This window comes from Montipora foliosa, unplaced genomic scaffold (assembly GCF_036669935.1).
Source record: "Montipora foliosa isolate CH-2021 unplaced genomic scaffold, ASM3666993v2 scaffold_380, whole genome shotgun sequence".
In the NCBI taxonomy this organism is placed as follows: domain Eukaryota; kingdom Metazoa; phylum Cnidaria; class Anthozoa; order Scleractinia; family Acroporidae; genus Montipora; species Montipora foliosa.
In genome coordinates, this window is record NW_027179680.1 from 62293 (window position 1) to 89342 (window position 27050).

The following is a 27050-nucleotide window of genomic DNA, read 5'->3' on the forward strand; positions in this document are numbered from 1 at the left end:
TAAAACAAAGAGTCAACAAAATGACAAAAACAAAAAGTGCAAAACAACAAGTTAGCTTACTAGAAAATACGAAAAAATACGAGGCTTGGTGTAAGCTCTGAAGCTCACTTTGTCCGTTCCTATCAAACTTCGTTTGATTTCGTTTTAATTTCATACACTAGAGAGAAGACGACATACCATTTTATGCGCAAACCTCAAACCAAACGTGTACTAACAGATTAGCTTTGTCATTACTCGGCAATATCCTTAGAAAATTAGTCATTAGAACAATTACTGTAATTAGGAAAGAATTACATAGAGCACAAACATAATTCATTTATACTTCAATAATACAAGACTTACAACTTTGTTTTGAGCTTAAATCTCTTGTGCAAAAGTTTTTTTTCTCCATATTTTCAAACCAAGCGTTGAACTGAAATGTTGTATCACGTAAGTGTGTCTTCAACTGAAAAACGCCGCCTGTACGCGTGAGACCTATTGTTACGTCATAAAACAATTGACCAATCGTATTAATCTTTTCATTAACGTTTTCAACAAGGGGAGTGAAAGGTACTTGAGAATGACTATTAGAAATCCAAACGATACATGGGGCTAGACAAGGAACAAACACTACAGCAAAAAATGAACGCTCAGCTTCTAATTTGCTAATTTAATTAGTTAAGAAGTTTCATTAAATGACGGGAAGAAGTATCTTCTTTGCTGAATGCCACACCAACTTCTGTATAAAGCTTCTTCCAAGGCAAGCATATTAAGTGACCTAATAAAGTATTCTGAACCCAAGTCAATATTTTGAATATTAGAAAGAGGAAAAAACTACGTTTAGAGAAGTTTTTCATTGGTTAGGGTTAGGGTTATTAAAGATTTAAATTGTACTTTCACAATTTAAATTGTACTTTTACACATTTTCTTTTTTCTATTTTCTATTTTCCGTTGAGACCCGTTCAATGGGGAGACCTTGATCAGGTAGCAGGGAAGAGCGCTACCGATGACTGGGAGTTAGATCTATTTATGAGGGATTTAGACTATTTATCTGTGTAATTCATGTTGTTGTTGTTAAAACATGTTGAAAGTCCCTACTTTACTGTACAAAACCCTCGACTGACTTCTTCTGGACACTACCTTCTGTATATACTGCCCCACAAGGGGGCATTGTTCGGAAACATGGAATGATGTTTCATTTATACGCCGATGATTCACAAATTTATTTTTCGTTTGACTGCAATAGTCCTGAACTGTTTAATGTTTCGAGATTAGAAGCATGTGTTTAAGATATCAGTGATTCGGATTCTTCAAACAAGTGAAAGCTGAACTCAGACAAGACTAAATTACTATTGATTGCATCACAATGTCGTCCCAGGTCCCAGTTACCGCCGCTGAATATTTGTGGTGATCAGATCAGAGCCTGTTATTGGTGTGGTTTTTTATTCTTATACGAACTTTGAGCGTCAATTGTCTAGCGATGTAAAGTATCTCGTATAAGAAAGTATTTGAGCGTGTAGAGTACCAAGACTCAGTTGGTCCATGCGTTTGTAACATGTGGGTTAATAATGATAATACCTTCTTGTACGGACTTCCAAAACATGTGATTGTAAAACTTTAAGCTGTTCTGAACTGTGCTGCCTGTTTAATTTTGTGTAAACAGAAATATGACCATGCAACTTCTTTGTTGATCGAGCTTCAGTGGCTCCCTGTTAATCAGCGCAGTGTTTTATAAGATCCTGTTATTGACATTTAAGGGCCTACTGACGTATTTTTGGGGGTGCGTTGCTAAGGATATAATAGTTAACTAATTTGAGAGAATTTGGCATTATTTTGGTCAGTTTCCAACTTTTATAAACCAATGTCTGAATGACCCTAAATATGACGTCATCATGCCACACCTATGGTCACGTGACCAATAAAAGAAAACTCTAAATTTGTCTACGTGCTACTCAATTTGGGTATTTAATCAGTGGTTTCATAATTTGTATTCGTTTTTGCATCCAGCCAAACATGGTTTTCTTTGTATTTTAAAAATTGTTCTTTTTAGAGAGATAATCGATACTGAAATACCCATAAAATTTTCAAAAAAGATGATTTGAAAAAATAAATGCTTAGCTATATTCTGTATTTGGAGGTGAACCGTGCCATATGCAAAAAAAAAAAATTCAATTAAAGACCGCCGGAAATTTAGCTTTTTCTCAAACCGGAAGTCAGTTCGTTAACGCATGCGCGGTTGATCTGAGAACGAGTTCCAGTAAGGGCGAGGAAAAACCTTCGATGCAAAGAACAGTTCGTGCGGTGATTTTTGCTTGCTTTCCTGGTCAGCTCACGATATGATGTCAGTCACCGGAAGTAACATTTCACTTCCTTATCAACGAGCGAAAAATACGTCTGTGGGCCGTTAAGGCGCTTAATGATCTTACGCCAATGTTTTATATAAATGATCTGCTGGGCAGATATGTACCACCGCGGCCACTACGATCTTAATCTAGGGGTCTTATGAAGGTCCCTCCGTCCAATGTTAAGTATGGTGACAGATTATTTTCCGTTTGTGCGCCAACACTTTGGAACAGCCTACCCGGTCATTTGACACTTGCAGCGGACCTCTCTTCTTTTAAGCGTGATCTTAGTACTTACTGTTTCGAGAGTCTTTTGATTAGTCTTTTTATCATCATTTATTTATAACGTAGACTTAATTATTTATTTAGGCTAGTATTTTAGTTTATTTTTCTTTCCTTTCGTTAGGTTCTGAACTTGGTGTACAGCGCCTTAGAACTTTACGATCATGTGCGCTTTATGAAGTATTTTTTTCTTAATATTTAATTTAATTTATTGTTATTATCATCCCAGATCACACATCCAACGGCAGTTGCATTCAGAGAGGTCGCCCATCCGACAATTCATAGAGTCACAACGAAACCCTTCCATATTTATACGAATTATATTTATACACTAACAATACAAAACATTTGCAAATGTTTATGTTTAGTATCACCCAACTAGAGGACTAATACAAATCCTGCATTTTAATTGGCTATAAACTCTTGTTCTTAGGCCATCGTAGCTTCATTAGGAAAATAACACAAACAGCGGTGATAAACATTGTATTCCAACGCATTTTTATAAAACTTGACGTTTCGTATGCTAGTCAACACACATTTTCAAAAGTGACCGTTACAATTTTTAAAAACTATATATATATATCGTAAACAATAGGGGTCTGGAACCTAGACTGAGAAAAATGATCTGCAGCAGTACGTGTCTAGACATAATGAAAAGTAATAGCTAAAACAGCAATAACTTCTCACTACTAATATTTACATTAAGGGAAGGCTTTAGCTCTTGAATGAACAAAGTCTCTTTAACTTTACAGTGAAAGTCAGTTTTTCCGGACGCTAAAATGTCAAAGTGATCCCATTTAATGTCGTGGCCAGTGGTTTTCACATGATCAGCAATGGCTGATGAATGGTCACTTTTAGATAGGGCCTTGAAATGTTCTGTTTTTCTGTCGTGGAGTCTTCGTTTTGTTTTGCCAATGTAGAATTCATCGCAGTTCCAGCAGGCAGCTTTATAGACGACCTTGGACCTCTGAGATCGGTTCAAGCGATCTTTGTATGGAAAAAAGGAGTTGATGCGGCGTGTGTTTTGGAATATGATCTTGAGATTGACGAAAGAGTAGAAATTGTATACGCAGGATTTCAGACGTTTCGTGACTTGGTTACTGTGAAGACCTAAGTAGGGTAACACGATTAAGATATCTTTTTTGGGGACTGTAGCTTGAACAGGGTTATTTGATTTGTTTTTATTTTTGTTCAATACATCGTTAATGTTGAACGTGATAACGCCTTGAGGGTAACCATTTTGCAACAGGAGCTTTCTCAGATCTTTAATAGCGGCCTGTAATAAAGATGGCGAGGAGCAAATTCGGAAGCATCGATAGGTGAGAGTGCGGATGAGGTTGATTTTGTACTTGCGAGGTGTGAATGAATCCCACTTGGTGTAAAGGCCTGTGAATGTCTTCTTCCGGTAGACAGATGTAGAGAAAGTGTTGTCAGGGCAGCGTTTGAGAAGGATGTCTAAAAATGGAATCTTATTGTCTTCTTCGAATTCAAGAGTAAACTTAATGCTATCGTGTCGACTATTTAGAAAACTTAAAAACTTATTAGCATTGTCCTTGCTGTCAAACATGGTGAAGGTGTCATCGACATATCTGAACCAAAGTGAAGGACAGAATCTGCTGTTCATCAACCATTTTTCTTCAAAGTGGCACATGAAAATGTTAGCCAAAACGGGGCCTAAAGGTGAACCCATGGCTACACCATCAATCTGATCGTAGTATTGGCCATCAAATATAAAATGACTCTTCTTAGTGGCGAACTGCAAAAGATCTTTCAAAACAGAACGAGGTAATTGCGGAGTACAATCTGTCTAGACAAATCTGTATTGTTTCATCAAGCGGCACGTTTGTAAAAAGAGAAGTGACATCCAAAGAACACATTATTCCGTTATTATGTTTGTAAGTTTTGGCCCAATCTGCAAAGCTAAATGAATCTTTAACCGTGTGTTGGTTGGTGGAAATTGGTTGAAGTATGCCAACGAGATAGGAAGCAAGATTGTAATTGTAGGTGTTCACAGAGGAAACGATAGGGCGGAAAGGGCATCCAGTCTTGTGAACCTTCGGCAGACCATATAAAACACCAGGAGAAGATCCACTGGGTAGAATCTTGTGGAATGTTACGTCATCAATAATTCCGTCTTTTTTGATTTTGCGAAGATATGCAGAAAGGCTCTCTTCTCTAGATTTAGTTGGATTATGTTTTAATTGTTTGAATTTGGTACCGTCAGAAATCAACTTCTTCATTTTATTAAGATAATCAAGTCTGCTGACGATGACAACGCCGTTTCCTTTGTCTGGTCTCGTAATGATGATACTGTCGTCCCTGCGTAATTCACTCAAGGCTGCCCATTCATCCTTGCTGAGAATGTTCTTTTGTTTAGAAAACAAGACCCCTATTGTTTACGATATATATATATAGTTTTTAAAAATTGTAACGGTCACTTTTGAAAATGTGTTTTGACTAGCATACGAAACGTCAAGTTTTATAAAAATGCGTTGGAATACAATGTTTATCACCGCTGTTTGTGTTATTTTCCTAATTAATTGGCTATGCTACTAGAGGACTATTAGTAATAGTCCTCGAGTAGCGAAAAGCGTCAGGGGCACCCAACGTCAATTTTCGGAAAATATCTGTTCGGAAGACGATTTGAGATCTAGAATTTTCGGAAAATTTGTTGTGAAAATTTCTTGCTTGCCTGCCTCTCCTAGGATTTTCGAACATCTGAAAAATGGTATAATTGCCCATTTTTAACGGATTTTTTACCCTAAAAAGGTCACCTAGAATTTTCGGGAGCCTCTTTGCTGGCTGAAATTTTCGAAAAGGTAAGTTTTAATTCCTATAATTTTCGGATCACAAGAGTTCAGCTAGGAAATCCGAACAGATGAAAAATTTTTAGGGGATAAAAATATGCCTATATCTACCGTTTAAATACTAAAATACGTTTAACAATGCTGGTTTGGTGGCTTGAATTTAATGATAATTCTAATAAATTTGCCGACTCGCTTAACTTTAAGCGAGTTGGGAAAGGGACTGTTCTCACGGAATTTTCGGTTATCACTCGCTAAGCGACCCGAAAAACCGCTCATGAAAACACAGAGGCTGATGATGCCGGAGTCGTGTCTGGCAACAGAAATCGACAGGTGGCTTTAAAATTGAAATAATTTGTGTGCCACATAGCAACATGCACATAAACGACTGCGCATTTTAGTCCCACGGTAGAGGCCTCCCTTCAGTTGAAATAAATACACATGCACCAATGAAATTACGACTTTTCACAAAATAAAAGTAAATAATTTTGGGCACACATCATTCCATTAACAACGATCACAATACCCTTAAATGAAAATGATATTTCTTAAGAACAAATAATTTATTTCGTCTTTTTCTTTGGTGTAATTTTTTAAAAAGTTCTTTCATAACTCCTCTCGTTTACTGGAGTCACTTTTGCTATCGTCTCCGTCTTTTTCTTCTTGTTCATAATCACCGCCGTTGTCGTCATCGTCCTCCTCGTCATCATCATCATCATCATCATCATCGTTCACAACTTCTACATTTAATAATAACAAAGCAAAAACAATAAAATAAAATAAAATCTTAAGTCGACTGAAAAACGATAGCCAAAAGAAGAGGGAATTATTGGAAGAAGAAAAGCTATAACAAAAGTGACACCAGTAGTTGTATCAGATAAAAAGCAAAGTAGCGAGTAAAAGGAACATGGAAGTCTCAAGCTGTAGCATAGGGTGAGACCCATCGTGTGACAGCCCCGGGCTTGTCCAATGTGCACAAAGACTGCTGTACTGAAGTGATCGATTGTAACAAATAGTTGGTTACAGGTTTGGAAAACTGGAACCAACAAAAATCGAGTTTTTCTGATATATGTGTCGTTAGTAAAACCTCTGTGAAGATTTTAAACATTATTGGAAAGTAGTCGGGCACGTGCAAAACACAGGTCACAGGTCATTGTTTTAACAATACAGAGAGAATCGTCAACATTTATTAAGGCTAACCTTAGCCCTAATAGACCCATATAACTCAATGTTCAAACAAAAGATTTTGCCTGTCAAACCTGTCATTCAGTGTGAGGCTGGACGGGCAAAGACAATGCAAACACAAAGCCTTTGTTCCCCACGGAATCCAAAGTGGCCGCCGAGTGATAACGATGAATTAGGGCTAAACAAAAGATTTTAGGCCTAATGTTAGCATTGGTGAACGGTTAGGGTTGTTTCTGTATTGGTAAAACAATGACCTGTGACTTGTGTTGTGACCTGTATTTGGTACCCGCCCGAAAGCAGTCGATTCAATTGACTCCACTAGAACGGATTATGTGGGTGGGAAGACCTGTTTCCTTGTTTTTAGAAACTTCTGTCATATTCCTCTTTACGAATAAAACAGATCTCAAATGCACCAATGTGAAATTAGAGTTGTAATTTTAACTTCACTCGTCACGTTTTCCTGAAATCATCTCAGTTTTAGTCGCGTTCAGTTGTGATCGATAGTTTGTGAGTTCTTACACACATACTACATACTCGTCTGTTTCAAGCCTGGATTTTGATGGGCTTCCTTTGAAACAGCTTGAGTTTCCCAACGAAATGCGATAATCTTCACTCTATTTCGCAGGTCAAATGAAATTTCCCATAACGCAAACAATCATGTTTAGTTTTGGCTAATCGTGAAATCTCTTCTTGCGTCATAAGTAACCTCTGTTGATCTTGATACCCGAAAAGTGGATCTCTGGCACTAAAATACGTTTAGCAACAAAGAGAAGAATATCCATTCAGACATCGAGTCCCACCGGTAATCATCCCTTCAGATACCAGAATACACAACCATAGACCAGCGTCAGTATAAACATAGTGAGCCTGCTTCGTTTAATAACAGCAGCAACCACAAAAGCGAAGAAAACTGCGTACAACATAACGCCAATTTTCGTTTGAAGGTCAGGAAAGTAATTGCCTTTATCCAGTTCCTCTTCAATCTTTGTGTTCTTTTGAATCCTCTTTTTACCTTTCTTTTCTTTCTTTACACATCTGTCACCATCACGTGTGAAGCCCTTTTTGCAATCACAGGTGAAGCTACCGGGTATATTTCTGCAGCTCTGTGTGGTTTTGTCACAGTCGTGTTTACGTGCTGAACATTCGTCCTCATCTGTAGAGGAAAAACAATTCCTTGCGTTAACGTATCTATATCTCTCGCAAATATACACCAGAGACACATCAGGACCTCAAAAATGTGGCTTGTCAACTATTTACAATGAATAGCAGTAGTCCCCGCCAATTTGTTTGAAAGTTGAAGAATTTTTAAAAAGATACATTCCTTACTTATTGATCTTATTTCTGCCTATAAGGGCACGTCTAAGTGCCAGTGAACACATTTACCTACTGCTGTCGAGATCGAAATATTTCTGCATTATTACAGCCATTTAGAAATCACTGGTGATCCTTGTAATCTGATTAACTCTCAGCAGTGCGATTTATTCCCAAATCACACTATTTTTTGCTCTAAATCGCACCATTTCCCCAGCCAAGTAGAAAGGAACACTAAAACAAAACAGCCAATCAGATTTCAAGGCTTGTTTACGGTAACCAATCAAATTGCAGGAAAATGAAAGACAAAGAATACCATTGTGTGGCGAATTTTGCATGTTTTGTTCCCAACTGGATCAATAAAATATTGCTATACAGAATAAAATCCTGTATTTTAGCGATTAAGGACGTTCGCGCCCATTGCTACTACGCATCTTTTCGCACATGTCACGCACACGTCATCCATCGTAGACCACGCAGGTAAACACGATGCTAAAGGCACAAAAATTTTACGCAAGAATAGAACATGAAAGTATGTGGCATCATGGGATAGCTGTGGACCCAGGTCTTCTCGGAAGTGTCACGCAATGGCGTGACAGTGCGAATAGACAATCGCTTTGAGAACTTCGCAGCGATTTTACTCTCTTGAATGCTCGGTGACCCCCATTTTTCTTTCCGTAGATCACTTCCTTTCTTGATTTTGTCCATTTTAACAAAAAACAAAAAAAATCTGTACGTGAGAAGTTACAAATATTTGGCCTTTTATGCTCTCGTGCGACCGAAGTTTTCTTTCTTAGGGCCGATTTACACGATACGATTTTGTCGCATGCGACAAGCTCACGACAGGCCTACGACACGACTAACGATTGTCGCAGCGTTTTAAAACATGTTTTAAAATGATACGACATTTTTTCTGACGTACACAACAATTGTAAATCATGTCGTGGGCCTGTCGTAAACCGTTGTCGCATGCGACAAAGTCGTACCGTGTAAATCGGCCCTTAGACTAATATGTATCGTTTTTCAAGGTCTATTTCACCTCAGAAAAAGACATCAGTTGCAAAGGTTAATTTAGCTATATTAGTTATATTGAACTGAGTACGCTTACCTGATCTAAATTTCACTCATGTAGCTTTTTTATTGCTGACACTTGTAAACTAAGATCGTCTTAAAGTAACGCAATCTTCTAAAAATGCACCTCATGATCTCGAAAACGAGCACGGTGACCCCCCATTTTTTTTGCCTTTTTGGCAAAAGTAGAACATTACCTTTCTGCGTGGCAAGTTTAAAGAAATTCTGTACGTGGGAACGTTTTGGGCGCGAACGTCCTTAAATATAATTACTGTGTGATTTCTGAAATTCGTGTCGTGCAAGTTTGGTCTGAAATCATACTTGTGATTTCATATTGAACTCGCTCTGCGCGCTCGTTTGATTTTGAAATCACATGTATGATTTCAGACCACATTGCACTCCTTTCAGTTCAATTACCATTACAAATCTGATTCCTCTGAATAGCAAATATTTTGGATCTGGTTATGCTTCCAGAGCAGGAAAACAACATTTTCGATAGATTGAGGAATTTTTGAAAAGGCAATATATACTAATTACCTTTACAATCGTTGTTATCCATTTTGTATCCTAAGCTGCATTTGGTGCATCCTCGTGAGCCTTTTCCTATGCATGTCTCACAAGCAGAGTCGCAAACTAAAACAATACATACATTTCATTTCATTTCACTTCAAACATAACATCTTAATCTATTATAGTCGTTACGAGGGGTCAAAAACACGCCGTTTGGTCAAGCATTTCTTCATTTTCCTTTTCCTTCTTTAGCCATGCAGAATAAAGCGTTTCACGACGACAACAAGATGCTCTGGTAGCCTTCACTTGGGCTTCCAAACCCCAACCCTAACACATTAATTTTTCTTTGTATACGTTAGTGAAAGGGACATTAAAAAGCGGCGTATCAAAACACCGAAAAAATGTCACGTGTATGAGCTTTATATCCTGATAAAACACTGCTGCTCGTTTTTAAAACATTACTTCCAACAAAGTTGTGTCCTGAATCGAGTCACGTTCGCGCTGCTAGTCAATCACGAATCGCTACCTTATTTTCAAGCCTAGGCTTCTAGCATTATTTGCAATAAAAATGGCGGACAAAGATCAATGGGACGTCTTGGAAGTTGATGAACTCAATATCCAGAAATCTTGATCAGCGAGTATGAAGCAAGACCATGTCTTCGGGGCACTTTTAGTCCCCTTAATCACTAAAATCGCTCCGCTTGGAGATTTCTTGTTCAATACCATTTAAAATTTCTGCAAATTGATCCGGGCACATTCTTATTACCTCCTAACATGCTCTCTTAACCATTTTTTGGGGTTTCCTCGTTTGAATCCGTCATTTCCGCCCGTTTCAGTATTAGCGTAATATTTATAAATTTAGCGCCAACTTGAACTTGAATCAGTTTTGTCAAGCAATGTTGGATGAGTGTTTTGCCACTACCTCAACATTCACATCCAACCATGTTGTATGCGGAATCAAACTTTGTTCGATAGTTTGGCCAGGGCTTAATACTAAGAAAATTACTAGGTATAACGAATTTGCATATTAGGTTCCATAATTTAAGACAACAAATAAAAAGGGAGGACTGATAAGTAGTCGAATTACAAAAAGGCATTTCTAAATACATCACATTAGTAGACTGGGAACGCCGAGTACAACCATGGCTTACAATCTCAACAAAACTAATATCAATGTCAATGTAGCCCTGTAAGGCCTTTATAAAGAAATCAAACTCCTTAACCTCGCCGTCATATAGGTAAGCGGCAACTGGTCCAGTTTCATGAGTCTCTCTTTGTATGACAATTCGTCTGGCAAGACTTGTATAGTCCAGTGTGTGGCTCCTCTCTGTACTGTTTCCACTTTCTGCTTCAAAGTTGCGTGGTTGGGAGAGCATTCTCCAGTTGCGTCGCTTATTTGAGGTGAGATACAAAGTTCTTCTGACTTTTAAGTCAGTCAGCGTAGAGCAGATGCGTCACATCAAGCCGAGTAACTTGTTTGCATAGCGGTATCCATATACACACGAGAGTCCCACGTTAATTTAGTTATTATAACCCAAGATCTTTCTCACGGCTCCTAATTCACTCTTTGTAGAACTACAAGGCCCACAAAACGCTTGCGTGTTACGGAGAGGAAAACTCGGTACAAATTAACTGAAACCTTCCGATAACATTCCTTTCCTTTCTCCTTACCTCGACAAGCGTAAGATCCTGGTGAGTTGTCACAAAATTTGCCGTTTTCACAGATGGTCGAATTCTCCGCACATTCATCAACATCTAAAAGAACGATCAAAGACTAATTAAGGCCAAAAACCAAGACTTCTTAAAACTTCAGCCCTCATAATCAAAGCAGTTTTTCTAAAATTTAGGGAGCGTCCGGCATGTGGGATTGTCCCGTGAAAGGAATCTCTGGAAATTGATTGGAAATCATCTTTTTGTGCTCGAATGTTAACAACCAGAGATGGAAAAAGTAATTACATAGACTTAATCTGAAGCTCGCATATGATAGGGGCGGGGAAGCTCCTCATCTCTCTTAGGAGGAAAATTTTCGGATTTTTGTCTCTTTTGTTTTGTGGGCAAAACGTCATCATATGATATGATGACGTTTTGCCCAGAGATATGTAGCCCATATGTAGACGTGAAGGTCGCGTTTAGGGTCTCAAGAGAAGAAATATAAAATATACATTTAATATAATAACACAAACAACAGTGAACCCCCCCCCCCCCCCTTCCGGGCTCAAGTATTCGTGACGCTTAGCTATTCCATCGCCTAAGGCAAAGAACACTTGGCAAGTGCATCAACGGACAACAGTTACTGATCTAACACTAGCCCAAGGGTATGAAATTGCTGCAGATGTAGTTTTCACGCACATAAAAGAACAAAGAGTTCAAGATTACATGGTGAAAATAAGGCAACTTGAAGTGAAGAGTGATTTCATTGCGTAACTTTTACCCTTAAATATCGCCTGTTTGCCTGTCCAAAAGACGAAATATTCAAAAAGCATTTGTCGTAATGGACATATAGCTTAATAGCTAGATGTTGTTAACCCTTTCGCCGCCGAGGAATTCCCCATTGACGAGTAAAATCGTCTGGCGTTAGACAGAGCAAAATCTTCAAGTGTCAATTTGCATTTGCATTGCGGTTTTTGAGCGAACCTAGATGTTGTTCATAAACAAAAGCTTTCTTTGTCAGGGTGTGTCAGCCCACAAGGAAAGTGGAAGGAAAGCTTTCTTTGTTAGATGGCTAATTTTGAGAGCCCACAATTACCTTGAATGAGAGAATTGCTGCTGATGGCATCAGTTAATAAATTTCTTTGTTTTCCGTGATATGGCAGACATAATGCTTAATAATTTACAAAATACCACTCAAAGAGAAAACTCAAAATAAAATGCACGCATTTGATTAAAACAGATGCCCATGTTATAGCTTGACCCACCTTTACATCCCTCCTCATCAGTCTCGACAAACCCCTTGGCACATTCAGTACACCCCTTGGGACCCTCACCGGTACAATTGCCTTCACATGAATCATCGCATGCTGTTGAAGAAAGGAAAACAGATCTCAAACAAGAAACATTCAAAGACATGTGTGTATACCACCACAGATCCCTTTTTCCAAACCTCCACTTTTTTGTCGCTTCCCATGACAACAAAAAATAATTTGCATCAGCTATCTACAAGTAGTGTCAGTTGTGCAAGGTTTGTGGTTACAGTATCTACCTAAACTAAGTACAAAGTAACAGTTGTTCCAACAAATAAGAGTATTACAATAATAATAATAATAATAATAATAATAATAATAACAGTTCGAAAGTTTGGAAATAATAATAATAATAATAATAATAATAATAATAATAATAATAATATTAATCTTGCAACTACTAAGGAAAATTAAATATTAGTAATAAATGTCACATTGTGACAAGATAAAGATACTCAAGATAAACGTTGTTGTTGTTGTTGTTGTCCATAATCAAACTTTGTGCATATTTTTACACATCACAATGGAAAGTTAATTCACACTGAACGTGTCAGTCTTAGCAACTATACCAACAAGGAAGGAACGCTTATCAGCCACCTCTGTCATTTCTTCTAATGATAATTTATTATTTTTTATTTTGATAAAAACCAGGAAGAAAACATCTTCATTTGATGTGGAAAAATGAGGCAAAGGTTAAAAAAAGGATAAGACGTAAAACAGAAAACAGAAAAAGAGACAGAGAGTACCAGTAGACGTCTTTTCTTTTGGAGAGGGTTATCTTTCTTTCACATACCTTTACATTTGTAAGAGCCAGGGTTATTTACGCAATATTTGCCAGCCTCACACTTGTCTTCTTCATCGCATTCATTTTTGTCTAAACATTAAGCAACATGAACAAAATGAATGATGTATCAGCATAAATAAACAAAAAAATAACCTGTACAATCGAAGATTGCACCATACAGAGGCTGATCAGCGTAATAAATTCTCAGATCACACTATATCTCTGGGAGGAGAATTTTCCAAGAGTAATTTGCATTGATAAAATACCTTGACAGCCCTCTTCATCTGTCATCTCCCAGCCACTTTTGCACTTCTCGCAGTCTTTTGGTGAAGCTCCAGTACAGCTATCAGCACAAGACTCATGACAAGCTGAAAACCATTATAAAGGGATGTTTATTTATGCGGACAACATTCTTACCATTACTAGTAATTTGAATGTGGTGGTACTGATTTATATTTGGAGCTGTATTCACTCAATTTAAAAAATATGCACTTCTGATAACAGGATAAAGTGCTAATATTTATCCAATGTCTTTATTTTGTGTGGTTTTAAGTCACTCACCTGTGCACTTAAGTTTTGAATCTTGATCTTTCTCTTCATAATGCAAATCAGCACATTCATCACACACATCTCCTTCATAGCCACTGTCACATGAACACTTGCCTGACCCCTCCCTGGTGCCATCACCCTATGAAGGCAGACATCATTTGGTACTACTACTGGCTTATTAAGGCCTTTACACAGAAAGAGAACATACATGTACAATGTAAACAAAGTAGGTAGATGGGGGTGCAGGATGGCACAGTGGTGAGAGCACTTGCCTCCCACCAATGTGGCCCGGGTTTGATTCCCAGACTCAGCGTCATGTGAGTTGAGTTTGTTGGTTCTCTACTCTGAAACCGAAAGGTTTTCTCTGGGTACTCCGGTTTCCCCTCTCCTCAAAAACCAACATTTGACTTGATTTCATTTATATAATTGTTAATTTCAGTTTATAGTGTCCCCAATTAGTGCTTCAGCGCTAGAACGACTAGACAATGAAAATAATGAAGTTCCTTTCCTTTCCTTTTTTTTGGTACTGGGCCCTCATATTTATTTCCATTTTCACTAGACTGGGAAATGAAATTAAAGCAAGCATGGTTTTGGAAACCTGTAGCTATGAAAACCATCTTCTTTTTCTTCTTTGGATTATGACCCACATTGAACCAACACAAAGGAATGCCGTTGCTTTCTGTCCTCCGCTGATATCACTGCTTCCTCATAGGAGATGAACTCCTGCAGGTTCCTAGTGACCGCCTCATGCCATTGCATGTATGGCCTACCCAAGAGACGGCATTCTCATGGTGCTCAGTGGAGCAGTCAGTGGGACGAGCATGTTGATGGCATGCGCATGACGTGACCAAACCATAATAGTCACCTTTGTTACAGGATGTTCATTAAGGGGGTCTGGCCAATTCTTTCAAGGACACACCAAGAGTTCCATGAAGGCACCTTGTTGTATTTAGGGTTAGCTGAAGGGTCGTTGCATTGTTGTAATATGACCTGTCTTGTTTCCTTGTGGCCATGAAGAACTTTCCTAAACATTTTTTTAATTCCTTGATTTTAGTATTAAACAAATTCGTTTTGCAGGGCAAACCAGCCCCACAAAATATAATTACTCCGAGTTAAACTAAGTGTTGGCGTGAAGATTGTTTAATTTTCAGCAATAATTATCTGGAAAAACGAAGTCAAACACTGGTTGGCAAAAGTATGAGGTCTTCTAAGAAAACTTTCAGGCCAAATTTTGTGGGCCTATTTGTATTTCTGTAGCACAGCATCATCTTGTATTACCAATTTTCCGGTTCAGAAATGCTGGCGAAATGCGAGTTTATGCCGGCCATTTTGTTTTGTTTGGATTATGCATTATTGACACCGTAGGGAATGAATAATGCTCAATTAATCTGAGATGGCGATCCAATCAGATAATTTGCTTGAAACATCAAGATCACTGAGTGAGTACATACTAATTGCTCATATTACTCTAATTGCAATGATATGGCAACTTTGATGTACTACATTCTCAGCTCCTATTTGTTTCTGTGGTTGCGATATTTTAGTGATTTTCAATACGGTTAAATTGTGTTTTTTACCTTTTTCTGTACAGTTTTGCAGGTTTCGTACTCCCCTTACGCCCTCCTCTAGAAACACCTTAATTAAGTACAAGCTTACCTCACATTTTCCATGACCATTACAAGGACTGTCTTTGCCTCCAGAACAATCTGAAACGATACAGACAATATAATTTTCTCTTTTTTGTGGCACTTTTTCAGGACTATTATTGAAGCACAAAGAAATTTAGACAAACTAAATTTTGAAGGTTCTAGTTTGAGTTGATCTGCATCATCCATCCATGTAGCTGTGTAATAAATCTCTCATCCTTTGTCACCAGCCCAGAGAAGAAGGGATCTGGCCTTTCTGTCCTCTGCTTTAGTTGCTGGGGACATCAAAGATAAGGTTACACTTGAATCGCTTGTGAAGGTCTCCGGGGGATGACCAGTCCAATGAAGGGGCTGCAGATATTTATCCATAGTCAAGGGTTGTAGTTTCAAAGTCAGTTTAGAGGGTCTGAGGCTGCAGAATGTTTTCCCTTTTGAAATTCTGCTGCTTATACATTGTAGCTTCATGGTGTTGAGTACGGGTGAGTGTAATTGAATTAGTGAGTAGGACTCAAAATAACTGAACATCAATCTTGATCTGAAAATGGTCTGATCCCCCGGGGTTTGTCCCACTGTTGACACCATGAAAAAGTTTCTTTTAGCTTTTATTCAAACTTAGGGCAGACATGTTTGCTCAGCCAAAAAAACACAGTTCCAGGGTTGGGTGGCCATTACTATGGCGGTACAGCAGTATCATAGTAGTATTTCGGAGTCATTACATTTTGTAATCATGTTAATTAAGTAATGGTAATAATTAAAATAATAATAATAATAATAATAATTCAAACTAAATTTTCCTAAGGTCACTGGTGTAATTGCCCTGATAGTCTGGGGTTCATTAGATTAGAGATCATTATAATTATTCATAGAGAAGGTGATTGTCCTCGCCGGGCCCTTCACAAATAACTTGCACTCTTATATTATTAATGGGAGATACAAATTGATGTACCTTTGCAGTCTGGACCAAAAGTACCAACAGGACAACAAACTGAAATTGAATTACATTGCATATTAATACATTTATACATTTTTATCCAGCCTGTAAACCCTAACAAAGATTGATCTTAAAAACACTCTAAAAGGAAAAATATTAATGATAAAAATGTTACATAATGATTTGACAACCACATGTCCTATCTTATGTTTAACTTAATTAAAGGTTTTTACATAATTTCAATAATGACATGAGGTCATCAAAACGATATGTAACATTAATTTTTATCATTAATTTCCCAGTAAATCCACATTGTTTAACCCATTTTTGTGGCTCTAGGGGACCAAAAAGTACATTACGAAAAGAGCTTGCATGTTACCAGATTTCCTTTTAGAACCTACCGCCTGAAGTTAATATTTATTAAACTGATTTTGTTACTGTTATGAAGTTCACTACATTTTAGTAATATAGACACCTGACTTACACGTGGCAAAGTAACATTTAAGATACATTTACATCTGGCAACAAGAAGCTACCTATTGATAACTAGCACTCACTGTGACACTGAGCACACCCTGGTATGCTGCAAAGGGAGGTCATATCATATCATATGTCTTTACCCTCGGATTTTAGAGTAGCTTGGTGTAGCTAATGTCTCCGAGCATTTACCCTCCCAACCATGATATACCACAGAAGACAGGCCACAACACTGGGAACTATTGACTATGTAAGACCTTGTCATGCATTACACATGTAGTAACAACCGTTAATTTGGGAAAACTAGTAAAAACAGAAATAATTTATTATGATTAATGCAAAAGACACTTGAAAACCTGATCTCTAACGTATACTATTGTAAAGATACTGAAATATGGGTCCTTACCAATCCTTTAATACTGGTTTCAAGCTTAAAGCTTTCACACTTAGACATGTGCTTTTTGCTAAAGCTGTGTGAAAGTACAAGGTCTGCTAACAGTACCTCACGAACCCTGGGCATAATAACATAACGTCTCCGCCCTAAAATGAGCCTGGTACTAAATATGAATGAAACAGCAACTGTGACCATACAAATAATATTATATAAACAAAAAAATAATAACCCAAACGAGTTAACAACAGAATGATGTGTGTCTCTGGTATTCTGATATCAGAACAGTCCATAATGGAGTTCACAAGTCTGCTCCTAGTTGTCATTGGAGCTGCATCTGTTTGGGTAACAGCTTCAGCTGGCTGAAGGGGTATTTGCCACAATTCAGCTGGGGTTGGTACTGAAGTTGGCGTACTGGGCTCAACTGGTTTGTTTTTGTCACGCAGCATTGGCAGGGTTCCTGAAGTCTTAAGCTGTACTCTATTACATCTCAGTTCAGAGCCATCTGCTGCTGCTGTCTTGACTATGTAAGACCTTGGCTTGCCTGCTTCCCCCTTCACCTCTGGCAAAGTCCAGGTCTTGTTCTGTGGCTGGAATACAGTCACTTGTTGGCCAGGCAACAGTTTTGTCAGTTCACATGATGGGTTCCTGTCATACTGTTTTCTTTGCATGCCTTGGCGGAACTGTAACTGGTCATGGTGGCTTTCCATGGCTTGTGCCCTTTGGACGTGTCCAGCACAGGGCAGCTGTGTTTGATACAGTGCTTGGTTTAACAGCTGTGCTGGTGACGGTAGGTTGTTGTCGACAGGTGAGGTTCGATACATCAAAAGTACAAGGTATGGATCTTGGCCAGAAACGCCTGCCTTTTGCAAGAGATTTTTCACTGTCTGGACCATTCTCACTATAATCCCATTGCTTTGTGGATACCTTGGTGAGTTGGTAACATGTTTGATACCCTACAGGTCACAGAAGGAAGCAAACTCTTGACTGCTATACCGACGCCTGTTGTCGGATATCAAGGTCTCAGGTATCCCATACTCAGCAAAGATTGACTTACGGTGGTTGATTACAGCAGTTGATGTAGTAGAATTCAGTTTTCTCAGTATGGGGTACTTGTTGTAGTAGTCAGCCACAAGAGGGTACTGGGCACCATGATAGTTTAAAAGATCCATAGCAACTTTCTGCCATGGAAGGCTTGGTACAGTACACTGTGAGGCTGCAGTGGTTCCTTCGACTGTGGAAAAGTGCATGCAGGTGGGGCAGCTGGATGTCATTTCTTTGATTTCTCTTGAGATGCCTGGCCAAAAGAGGCAGTCTTTTGCTTTCAGGAGGCATTTTTCTCTTCCCATGTGGCCATAGTGGCCAATCTGCACCATTTGTGGGCTTAATTTGCTTGGGATCATGAGGCAATGCCATTTGAGAACCAGACCATTCTCAACACTTTTGTCCTCTCTATAATTTTATAAATCCTTCAAGTCTGGGGGGCATTTGTTTGAACGTTCAGACCATCCATGGTGTGCAATTCCTTGAGGTAGCTAAGCACAGGGTCTTGGCTTGTATGATCACATATTTCGTTCAACTTAGCTGGAGTTGCCTGTAGGGTGTTGGTAAAAAAATTTATTTTGACCAGTGGTACCTCATTATCGCCCATGGGTGGTTTCATGTGGCTAAATCTGGAAAGGGTATCAGCAATTACGTTGGTCTTTCCTTGGATGTATCTCAATTCCACATCATATTTTGTCATGAGCCTCTGTAGACGTGGTGATGCACTGGGTATGCTCTTCTTCCATATGCTCTCAAGTGGTTTGTAGTCTGTTTCAATGGTGACCTTCTTGCTGAAGACATAGTGGTTGAACCTCTCTCGGGACCAAACAGGAAGCGAACATTTCTCTCTCTATCTTACTGTATCTTGACTCGGTTTCACTGACTTGCAAAGCACACCAATCTTCCGTCCTGAATCAGTACGCATCCAATGCGCTCTACACTAGCATCTGTCTGGATCAGGTTTTCCTTTTCCGGCTCATAATAGGCTAGGCCTGGTGTTTCGGTGATAGCTTGTTTGAGACTTTGAATTGCTTTTTGATGCTCAACCTGCCAGATGAAGGATGCTTCTTTCTTCAACAACTGTCGTAGGGGTCCTGAGGCCTGGGCCAGGACAGGGGAAAAGCTGTTTAATAGGTAATTGATCATTCCCATGAAGGACTGAAGCTCAGCTAAGTTTGTTGGATGAGGCATGAACCTGATTGCTTTCACTTTGTTGTCATCAGGTCTGAGACCATTAGGGGGGGTCCACCTTAAACTGAAACTTGCCTGGGTTGAACCATATGTTGTTTTCTATAGCTGTGCCCAAGACATTTATTTTGTGCTGATTGTGTTCTGCCTCACTTTTGCCCTACACAAAGGTGTCATCTGCAATTCCACTCAACCTATCCAGCCTTCCAAAGACTGTGTCCATTTTTGCTTGAAACACATCTCCACTACAGGTTAGCCCAAAATGGAAGCCTTTTCCACTGGTGCTTTCCCCAAGGGGGGTTGAGGGTGCAAATTAAGTTTACTTCTCTTTGTCCAACTCCACTTTCCAGAATCCACTGGGAGCATCTAGAATGCTGAAATGTGATGCACCACTCACTTTAGGTATAACATTGTCTATGGTTCTCTCATAGTGAGGGTTTCGCTGGATGGCCTTGTTAAGGTCATGTGGGTCCAGGCAGAGGCAGATTGAACCATTTGGCTCCATTGTAACCACAGTGGAGTTTACCCATGATGTATACTTGTTTAGAACTTCACATAGGATTTTGCAGTTGATCAGACGATCTAGGTCTTCTTTGTAAGCCTCTTGTAAATGCACAAAGACCCGTCTTGGCGCATTCTGTACTGGCAAAATATTTAAGAATCAGTTTCCATCTGGTATGGTGGCCCTGGAAAGCACCCAGTTCCAGTGAAGACATCATATTCTTTAAGCAAATAGTCCTTTGTCAGTGGAAATGGGTGCTGTTTTGCTCCTGCAGTGAATAATTTGACTGTTTGCAGATTGATTGTGTCTTTCAAGCTTTCTCCAGTTTTGGGTGTGGTTGTCTGAGAAGGACTCTGATGGTAACTCTAAACAGTGATGGGACAGGTGAGTTTGAGAAGGTTCAGGACCTGGCCTGAGGGGTTACCAATTATGACTGGGCCACCGACATCAACTACTTCTGCTTGGATTACTTTAGGGCTGGGGTTGTAAGGCCCTAGGTTTGGGATTTCATTCCCACCATGCCCTGTCAACTTCACCTTGGTTAATTACTGGTATAAGGACTTAGGTATGTTATTTGTATCGGCACTCGAGTCTAACTTACAAAGGGCAATTGTTTGTGTTCCTTGTAGATAGATAGATAGATAGTTTATTCACCTTAAAAACTTGCAGCCAAAAGCTGAATTGCGGTAAGGCTTACAAATACAAAATTTACAACTGCGCTTAACTACAAACTAATTATAGGACTTATACTACATAAAAATTGTTAAAGAATCACACATTAAAAGCATGCGTCAAATTCCTATATACAATAAGAAACAAATTCATATCTAGTTCTCAGCTACTATGAACAAAACTTAAAAGAAAACTATTCTTGCATCTTTCAGTTTTACATTTCGGACGAATAAATGTTCTTTTTTCTCTCAGATAGTAGCTTGGTTGGTATCTACTTGGAAGTAGTTTGTGAAGACTGTGAGATTGATTTGCACATATTTCATCGAACAACTTTGCTGCAATTGACTCTCTTCTATCATACAGTGTTGGAAGTCCAGACAGCTCTAGAGCCTTAGCATACGATAGTTCGGGGTAAATAATCTTCATAGCGTGTTTTTGAAGTCTTTCTAGGTCTTCGCTTAGATAACTTGGTAGAGCGTGATGAAAAACTGGGCTGCCGTACTCCAGAATAGAGCGAATGCATGTAATGTAAAATAGAAGAAGCTCTCTTGTGGCTACATGCGATTTCTTAAGCTGTCTAAGAAAATATAATCTTGTTGAAACTTTCCTAACTAGTTCTGACACATGGACATTCCATTTTAAATCACTGCTTATATTGAGTCCTAATAATTTCACACTGTTCACAGTCTCTAGGGTCTGACGGTTCACCCAAATAGGGTCAAACTCTGGTTCGTTTTTTGCAAAGCTAATCCTAAGCTCTTTGCATTTTCTTTCGTTTAACTGAAAACCGTCATTCCTTGCTTGAATAGCAAGATCGTCTACCATTTGCTGAATACAGCTCTTTTGCCCTTTAGTTATTACCTCAGAGATTGTGGTATCATCCACATATTTCCACATCTCTGCCTCTCCTGCTTTCAAATCATTAATCATTATTAAGAATAACCACGGCCCAAGCTTTGTCCCCTGTGGAACACCGGCCGGAATGTAACGCCATTCGGAGAAGCAGTCTTGGGCGAGTTTAACTCTCTGTCTCCTATCCGATAGAAAGTCAACAATCCAGCATAATATGGGGTTCGGAATATCGTAATCTGAAAGTTTACGCACTAAGATATTATGGTCAATAAGATCGAACGCCTTACGGAAATCAAATAAAACCGCTCTAATCGCGACCGAGTTCCCATCAGAGCTGACGTGCCAGTTATGGATCATGCTGACAAGGGCGTGCGTAGTGCATGATTTAGGTATTGTCCCATATTGCCTTTTGTCGATTTTTTTAAGCACGGCGGGCATCACAAAGTCATGAACAACATAATCTTCTGCAAACTTTGAAAGAATAGGCGTGAGGGAGATAGGGCGAAGGTGCTTGTTGACGTCTTGGATAGGTCTTTGTTTGGGGACAGGGACAATATCTGCCTCTTTCCAAGATAAAGGCAACCGGCCTTCGCTAAAGGAAGAATTCATGATATCCATGATGGGTGGCGCCAAAAGATCTGCATTCTCCTTTAGAAGCCATCCGGGAATACCGTCCGGTCCTTGTGCCTTGGCTGGATTAATAGAGCATAACTTTCTAAAGATAGAAAACTCTGATAGCGGTGGAAAATCATCATTCATAGTTCTGCTCGAAGACACAAAGGCGTCCCCTCTAAATGGATTGTGGGTAAGCGGTACAAAGACCTCCATTGGGGCTAGGAAAGTTGTGTTAATGTGGTTTGCAAGATCATCTGCTGATAGACCACGAGCACCTTCTAAGTGATGAACGGACTTTAAAATATTATCACGTGACCCAGAGGGCCCTTCCATTCCACTGAGTCTCTTGATTTTGCCCCACCACTTAGCTGGGGAACACCCCTTTAGGTGTTGCACTTTACATTCGTAGTACTTCGTGCGGCATCTTTTGCGTTCTCGGTTAACAAGGTTTCTCAGGTGGTTAAACTCCGCTCGGTCTCCTCGGCCTAGGGCCTTTTGTCGCTTTCGAATCAAGTTCTTAAGAGTGGAATTTATCCAAGGTGGTTCCGTTCGATGAACAATTTTAGGCTTCATCGGCAAAACGAAATCAAGGCCAGTTTTGATGATCTTTTGTAACATCGACACCTTTTCTTCGCAAGTTGTCATAGCTCTGATCACCGCAGTAACATCGACTTCATTGAGATACGTTCGCATTGCAAGACGGTTACTAGGTCGTAGGTCCCTTGAAATAACAGTATGCATTGATTGCGATGTCTTAGCCCTTTGCTTTGGCTGTACTTCAACTGAGCTATGATCTGAAAGACCAAAAGCGGGACGTTCAACCGGAGTGTGTTCAACCTTGTGGCCCCAGTGTCAAGGGAGATGGTATTAACATTTGTACTCAAGGGTGTTGCATCTATTGGCCCCTGGAAAAATCCTTTAATACTGGTTTCAAGCTTTAGGCTTTCACACTTCGACATGTGCCTTTTGTTAAAGCTGTGCGGAAGCACGAGGTCCGCTAACATTACCGCGCAAGCCCTGGGCATAATAACATAACGACTATCATTTTGTTTTCCTTCATGACCTATCACTGAATTCATTGGCATCACAATAATAATTTGAGTGTGGCACCTTTTTTCAAGAGTAACCTTGATGCCCCAAAATAAGCTTTGCAAAAATTGACATTTCTCTGATGGGGCCGAATTCATCCCCTCATATTTTCACTTGTTTAAGGCATTCTCTTCCCTACCTTTTAATTTTGCAATACAAAGCCAAGTCTTCATGTCTTCATTTTTGAATTCACTGAAAGATACAAATTACCTAATGAAACATGCCCAAGATAATAATAATAATTATAATTATTATTATTTGAAAAAGTAGATAAGATAGGCCTACTTTGCCGTGCCCGGGTTGCCAATTACAGTCTGGGATGAGGGTAATAATTTCCTCTTCCTGAACCAGTCATAAAGTAATTAAGTACATAACTGCCACGACAGTATATGTCAAAAAACTGAAGTGGCAAAAGCATGCCTCACAACTTAAGGTGACAAACTCTGATTTCAAGAATTTACCATAAGGGTAGTAAGTGATATTTATAGATGTTCCAGCAAAACACCTTTCTGGCCCAGTTTAATAGTTTGGCTAAAATTGAAAGAAAAGTTATTGCAGTTATGTACATCCAATCAGCAAATACGTTGGCTGCTCATAATTCCTTTTTCTAAAAATGCTCCTCTTCTTACTTTTATTGCACTTACTGTTTAAACCACCATTCTTCTAAAGTCTCCTCTTGTTCCTCCACCATTGCATGACACTGGAAACCAAAACATAATAAGGCTTAGCCTTTGAAATATCTGACTTTCTCCTAGTTGTCAAGGGCTAGTACTGAGACACTGACCCAACTACTGACCTCCCACTGACCCTGGGTCGACCCTCTTCCTCCATCTTTAAAATTTAAAGGTGATTGTTATTTTTCCTTTACTTCAAGTCGGCCACGATGTATTTTTGTAACACTTTGACGCCTGAACGGCCCAAAATGGCCAATCTTACTATTTTACTCTGTCTAAGTTAACGCCAGACGATTTTACTTGTCAATGGGGAACCCCGAGGAGTCAATGGGTTAATCTTAATTTTAATTTCTCACAAATTTAGAGAGGGGTCAGTAGGAAGTCAGTAATTTGTAACAGCCCAGTTGTCAGGGAGAAAGTAAGTGTTTTATTATATGAATGGGAGTGTTTTACAGCAATTACTACATTTTTCATAATTCTACGAAATTCATCCTTAAGCGCCATCGGCCAAACTGCATTTTGGCTTCCGTCAATCAAACTTCCAGTTTGGGGCTTAACGCTTGAAGATAAGATTCCACAGAATTATGAAAATCACAGTAAAACACTCGTAGAATCAATATGACCACTACATCCAGGGACTGTTTGTATTAATAACAAGTGTTTGTATTAAGGCCTGCTTTTCAATCTCTATCAGGTATATTTATTGTCTATGTAATAAAAAGAAAATTACATGTTAGCTTGAAGAGATGAATTTTATGTTCTCATGGCAAGAACAATATCTCACTCATTTGCTACGAAAACTCAGGAGATATCATTGTTCTTGCCAATCAAACATAAAATTCATATCTTCTCACCACAATGTAATATCCTCTATATATAGGTGAAATCATTTTATTTTTACCATTATTTCAAATACTGTGATTACCTCCGAAGCACTGTCTTCACAGAGTCCTTCCATTATTTCAACTAACCTTGTTTCACTGAAACAAGAGAAACAAAATAAATAGTTGTATCCCATAGAAATATTAATAGAGTACAGGATATTCTGGTATGACACATCTATCGATGCCCTCCCAGGGGTTTTGAACAACAAGGAAACATGCAACCTCGCTCTCAGGGTCTCTCTACTCTGCCTCTGTTGTCCTCAACCACAAAGGAGGCAGAGAAGAGAGACCCTGGGAAAAAGGTTGAGGAACATGGCTAATTTGAACAGGGCAACCAACAAAAATCTCTTAGGGAAAATGAACCATTTTAGGGATTAAAAAGATGAGAACAAGTTTCGAAGTAACTTTAAGAACACAAGCAGATTTTTAAAGGGAATAAGGACCCCCAATCACCCCCCTCTAGAAGGGCCTCTCTATTGTAGGGATCAAACTAAGAATATTATACACTTAATGTATGGTCCTGAGGGAAACATCAGGACTCGAGGGAAAACAAAACTAACTAGTTTCCTGAGGAACCTGAGGCAAATAAGTGCTTTGTTATATAATTACTTAGACTTTTCCTTCAACAATCACAGCAAAACATCTGGAGCAGGCAACAACTGTGGAATTGTATCCCAAACAGGATACATTTGAATTTGATCAGGGGCACATGACCAAAAATCAACCAGTCAGTGCTTGTTTTGTTGAGTGAAAGTCTAGGTATATAACAATAATTTTTATCCTCACAAAAGAATGTTCAGGCTTACCTAGTTGCCCAACTTCCCAATGCTCTTTCCTCCCATGCCGTGTTTCCACCCCCAAAATTTGATTTTTCTGTCATATCTTTACGCTGCAATGCATGTTAATTAAACCATCAAATTATGTTATACACCTTTTCTTTTACACAATTCCAGTTACAAACACAAAACTATATGCAGTCTCTCTCTTGCTTTAAAGGACGTAATTAAATCAATCAAGAGCAGTAACGTGACAAAGCACTAACCCCTAGGAGTGAGACTTAACAGATTTTACTCTGTCTAACGCTAGGCAATTTTACTTATCAACTGGGGATGTCCTAGGGCACCAAAGGAGTCAACGTGTTCAACTTACACTGTACATGATGTTACCATTGGTTCAATCAGTGCCAAACATGGAGAAGTTGTGAAGCTCTTTAATTAACCACCCATATATCATACTTTCCATTCTTTCGAATTTATATTTGACCCAAGAAAATCTGCTCACAACACATTGAAATACCTAATATGTATATGAGCAATTTGAGGGGGTAATTACAAGCTCTTGTACTTCCCCTAGTATATGTGAGATATAGCTGTAATTTTCATGCGCTGGACTGAGACTCCTGCGGTTGGCCAATCAAATTGCAAAATAACTCAAATAGTAGTATAAAAAGATGAACTTTGGCTACAACACGAGATCATTAACATGAAGCACAAGATCACTTTACTATACATCTATCAAAATTTTCAAGTTTTGACACAATGTCTTCAAAGAAATTACAATTTTTTTACGCCACTTTGAGTTTATGTAGGGAAAAATTAATAACAAAAAAAAAAAATAAATAATAATAAAAACTACCTTCCAGCTGCCATAAAATATTACTATCAAAAAAATAATAATTATCATCAGAAATAGTGAAAGAATCATATGCAATTGTTTACCTTTTTAAATGCTTCTACTATATCTGTACATGTAGGGCATTTTGCCTTTTTCTCTCTCGCGAATGATCTCAGTTCACCGAAAACTAAAATTACTACCAACACGATATGTAGCAAATATTTTAGGAACATTTTCAAACAAATCTCCACAAGTGCTTATTCTCACGGTCACGCAATGGAACCATAAATCAGATCTTTAAATCAGCATTATTTGTTAGGAAGAAGTAACACATTCTTTGACAAGTTTATGTACATGTAGATCAGCGATTAGCCGGCACCAAGCACAACTGTGTCTCAGAACAAAACCGCTGAGGAGCTGGGAAAAACCTTAGCATACAAACAGGAGAATATCAGATAAATCATTACCACCTTTTTGAGACCTCCTCGAAGTGAGAGGTTTTCGAGAAAACTTTGCTCAAAAATTGGAAAACGCAAGATTTTAAAAAGCCTCAAAGGCTTCTCTAAATTCATGAAACCGAATTCTTAATGCAATAGTCGACATCCTTGTCAACATGGAAATAAATTCTCCCAAGGAATAAAGGGGGTTCGTCAGAGCGTGAGGGCTCAGTCGCGTGAGTGACCGAAACTGCCGC

General features: G+C 38.9%; 1 protein-coding gene across 1 annotated transcript; it reads right to left on the reverse strand.

The window, feature by feature from the left end:
- Positions 1-5951: 5951 nt before the first annotated feature.
- On the reverse strand, positions 5952-26756 carry LOC137987679 (cysteine-rich with EGF-like domain protein 2). The gene is made up of 15 exons (XM_068833751.1): positions 26461-26756; positions 25549-25631; positions 24784-24838; positions 23829-23884; positions 23324-23376; positions 16370-16408; positions 15434-15483; positions 13790-13916; positions 13495-13596; positions 13238-13318; positions 12400-12501; positions 11156-11239; positions 9512-9607; positions 7605-7745; positions 5952-6147 (listed from the first exon to the last, which is right to left on the reverse strand). The coding sequence occupies exons 1-15, from the start codon at positions 26587-26589 to the stop codon at positions 6014-6016; spliced, it is 1332 nt and encodes a 443-aa protein (XP_068689852.1). The 5' UTR covers positions 26590-26756; the 3' UTR covers positions 5952-6013.
- Positions 26757-27050: the final 294 nt, after the last annotated feature.

Coding starts and splice junctions, on each gene's coding strand:
- LOC137987679 (XM_068833751.1), bottom strand. CDS start 26,589: ATGTTCCTAAAATATTTGCTACATATCGTGTTGGTAGTAATTTTAGTT. Junction 23,885..24,783: donor GTGAAGACAGTGCTTCGGAG/GTAATCACAGTA, acceptor TTTGGTTTCCAG/TGTCATGCAATGGTGGAGGA. Junction 13,917..15,433: donor ATGGTCATGGAAAATGTGAG/GTAAGCTTGTAC, acceptor CTGCCTTCATAG/GGTGATGGCACCAGGGAGGG.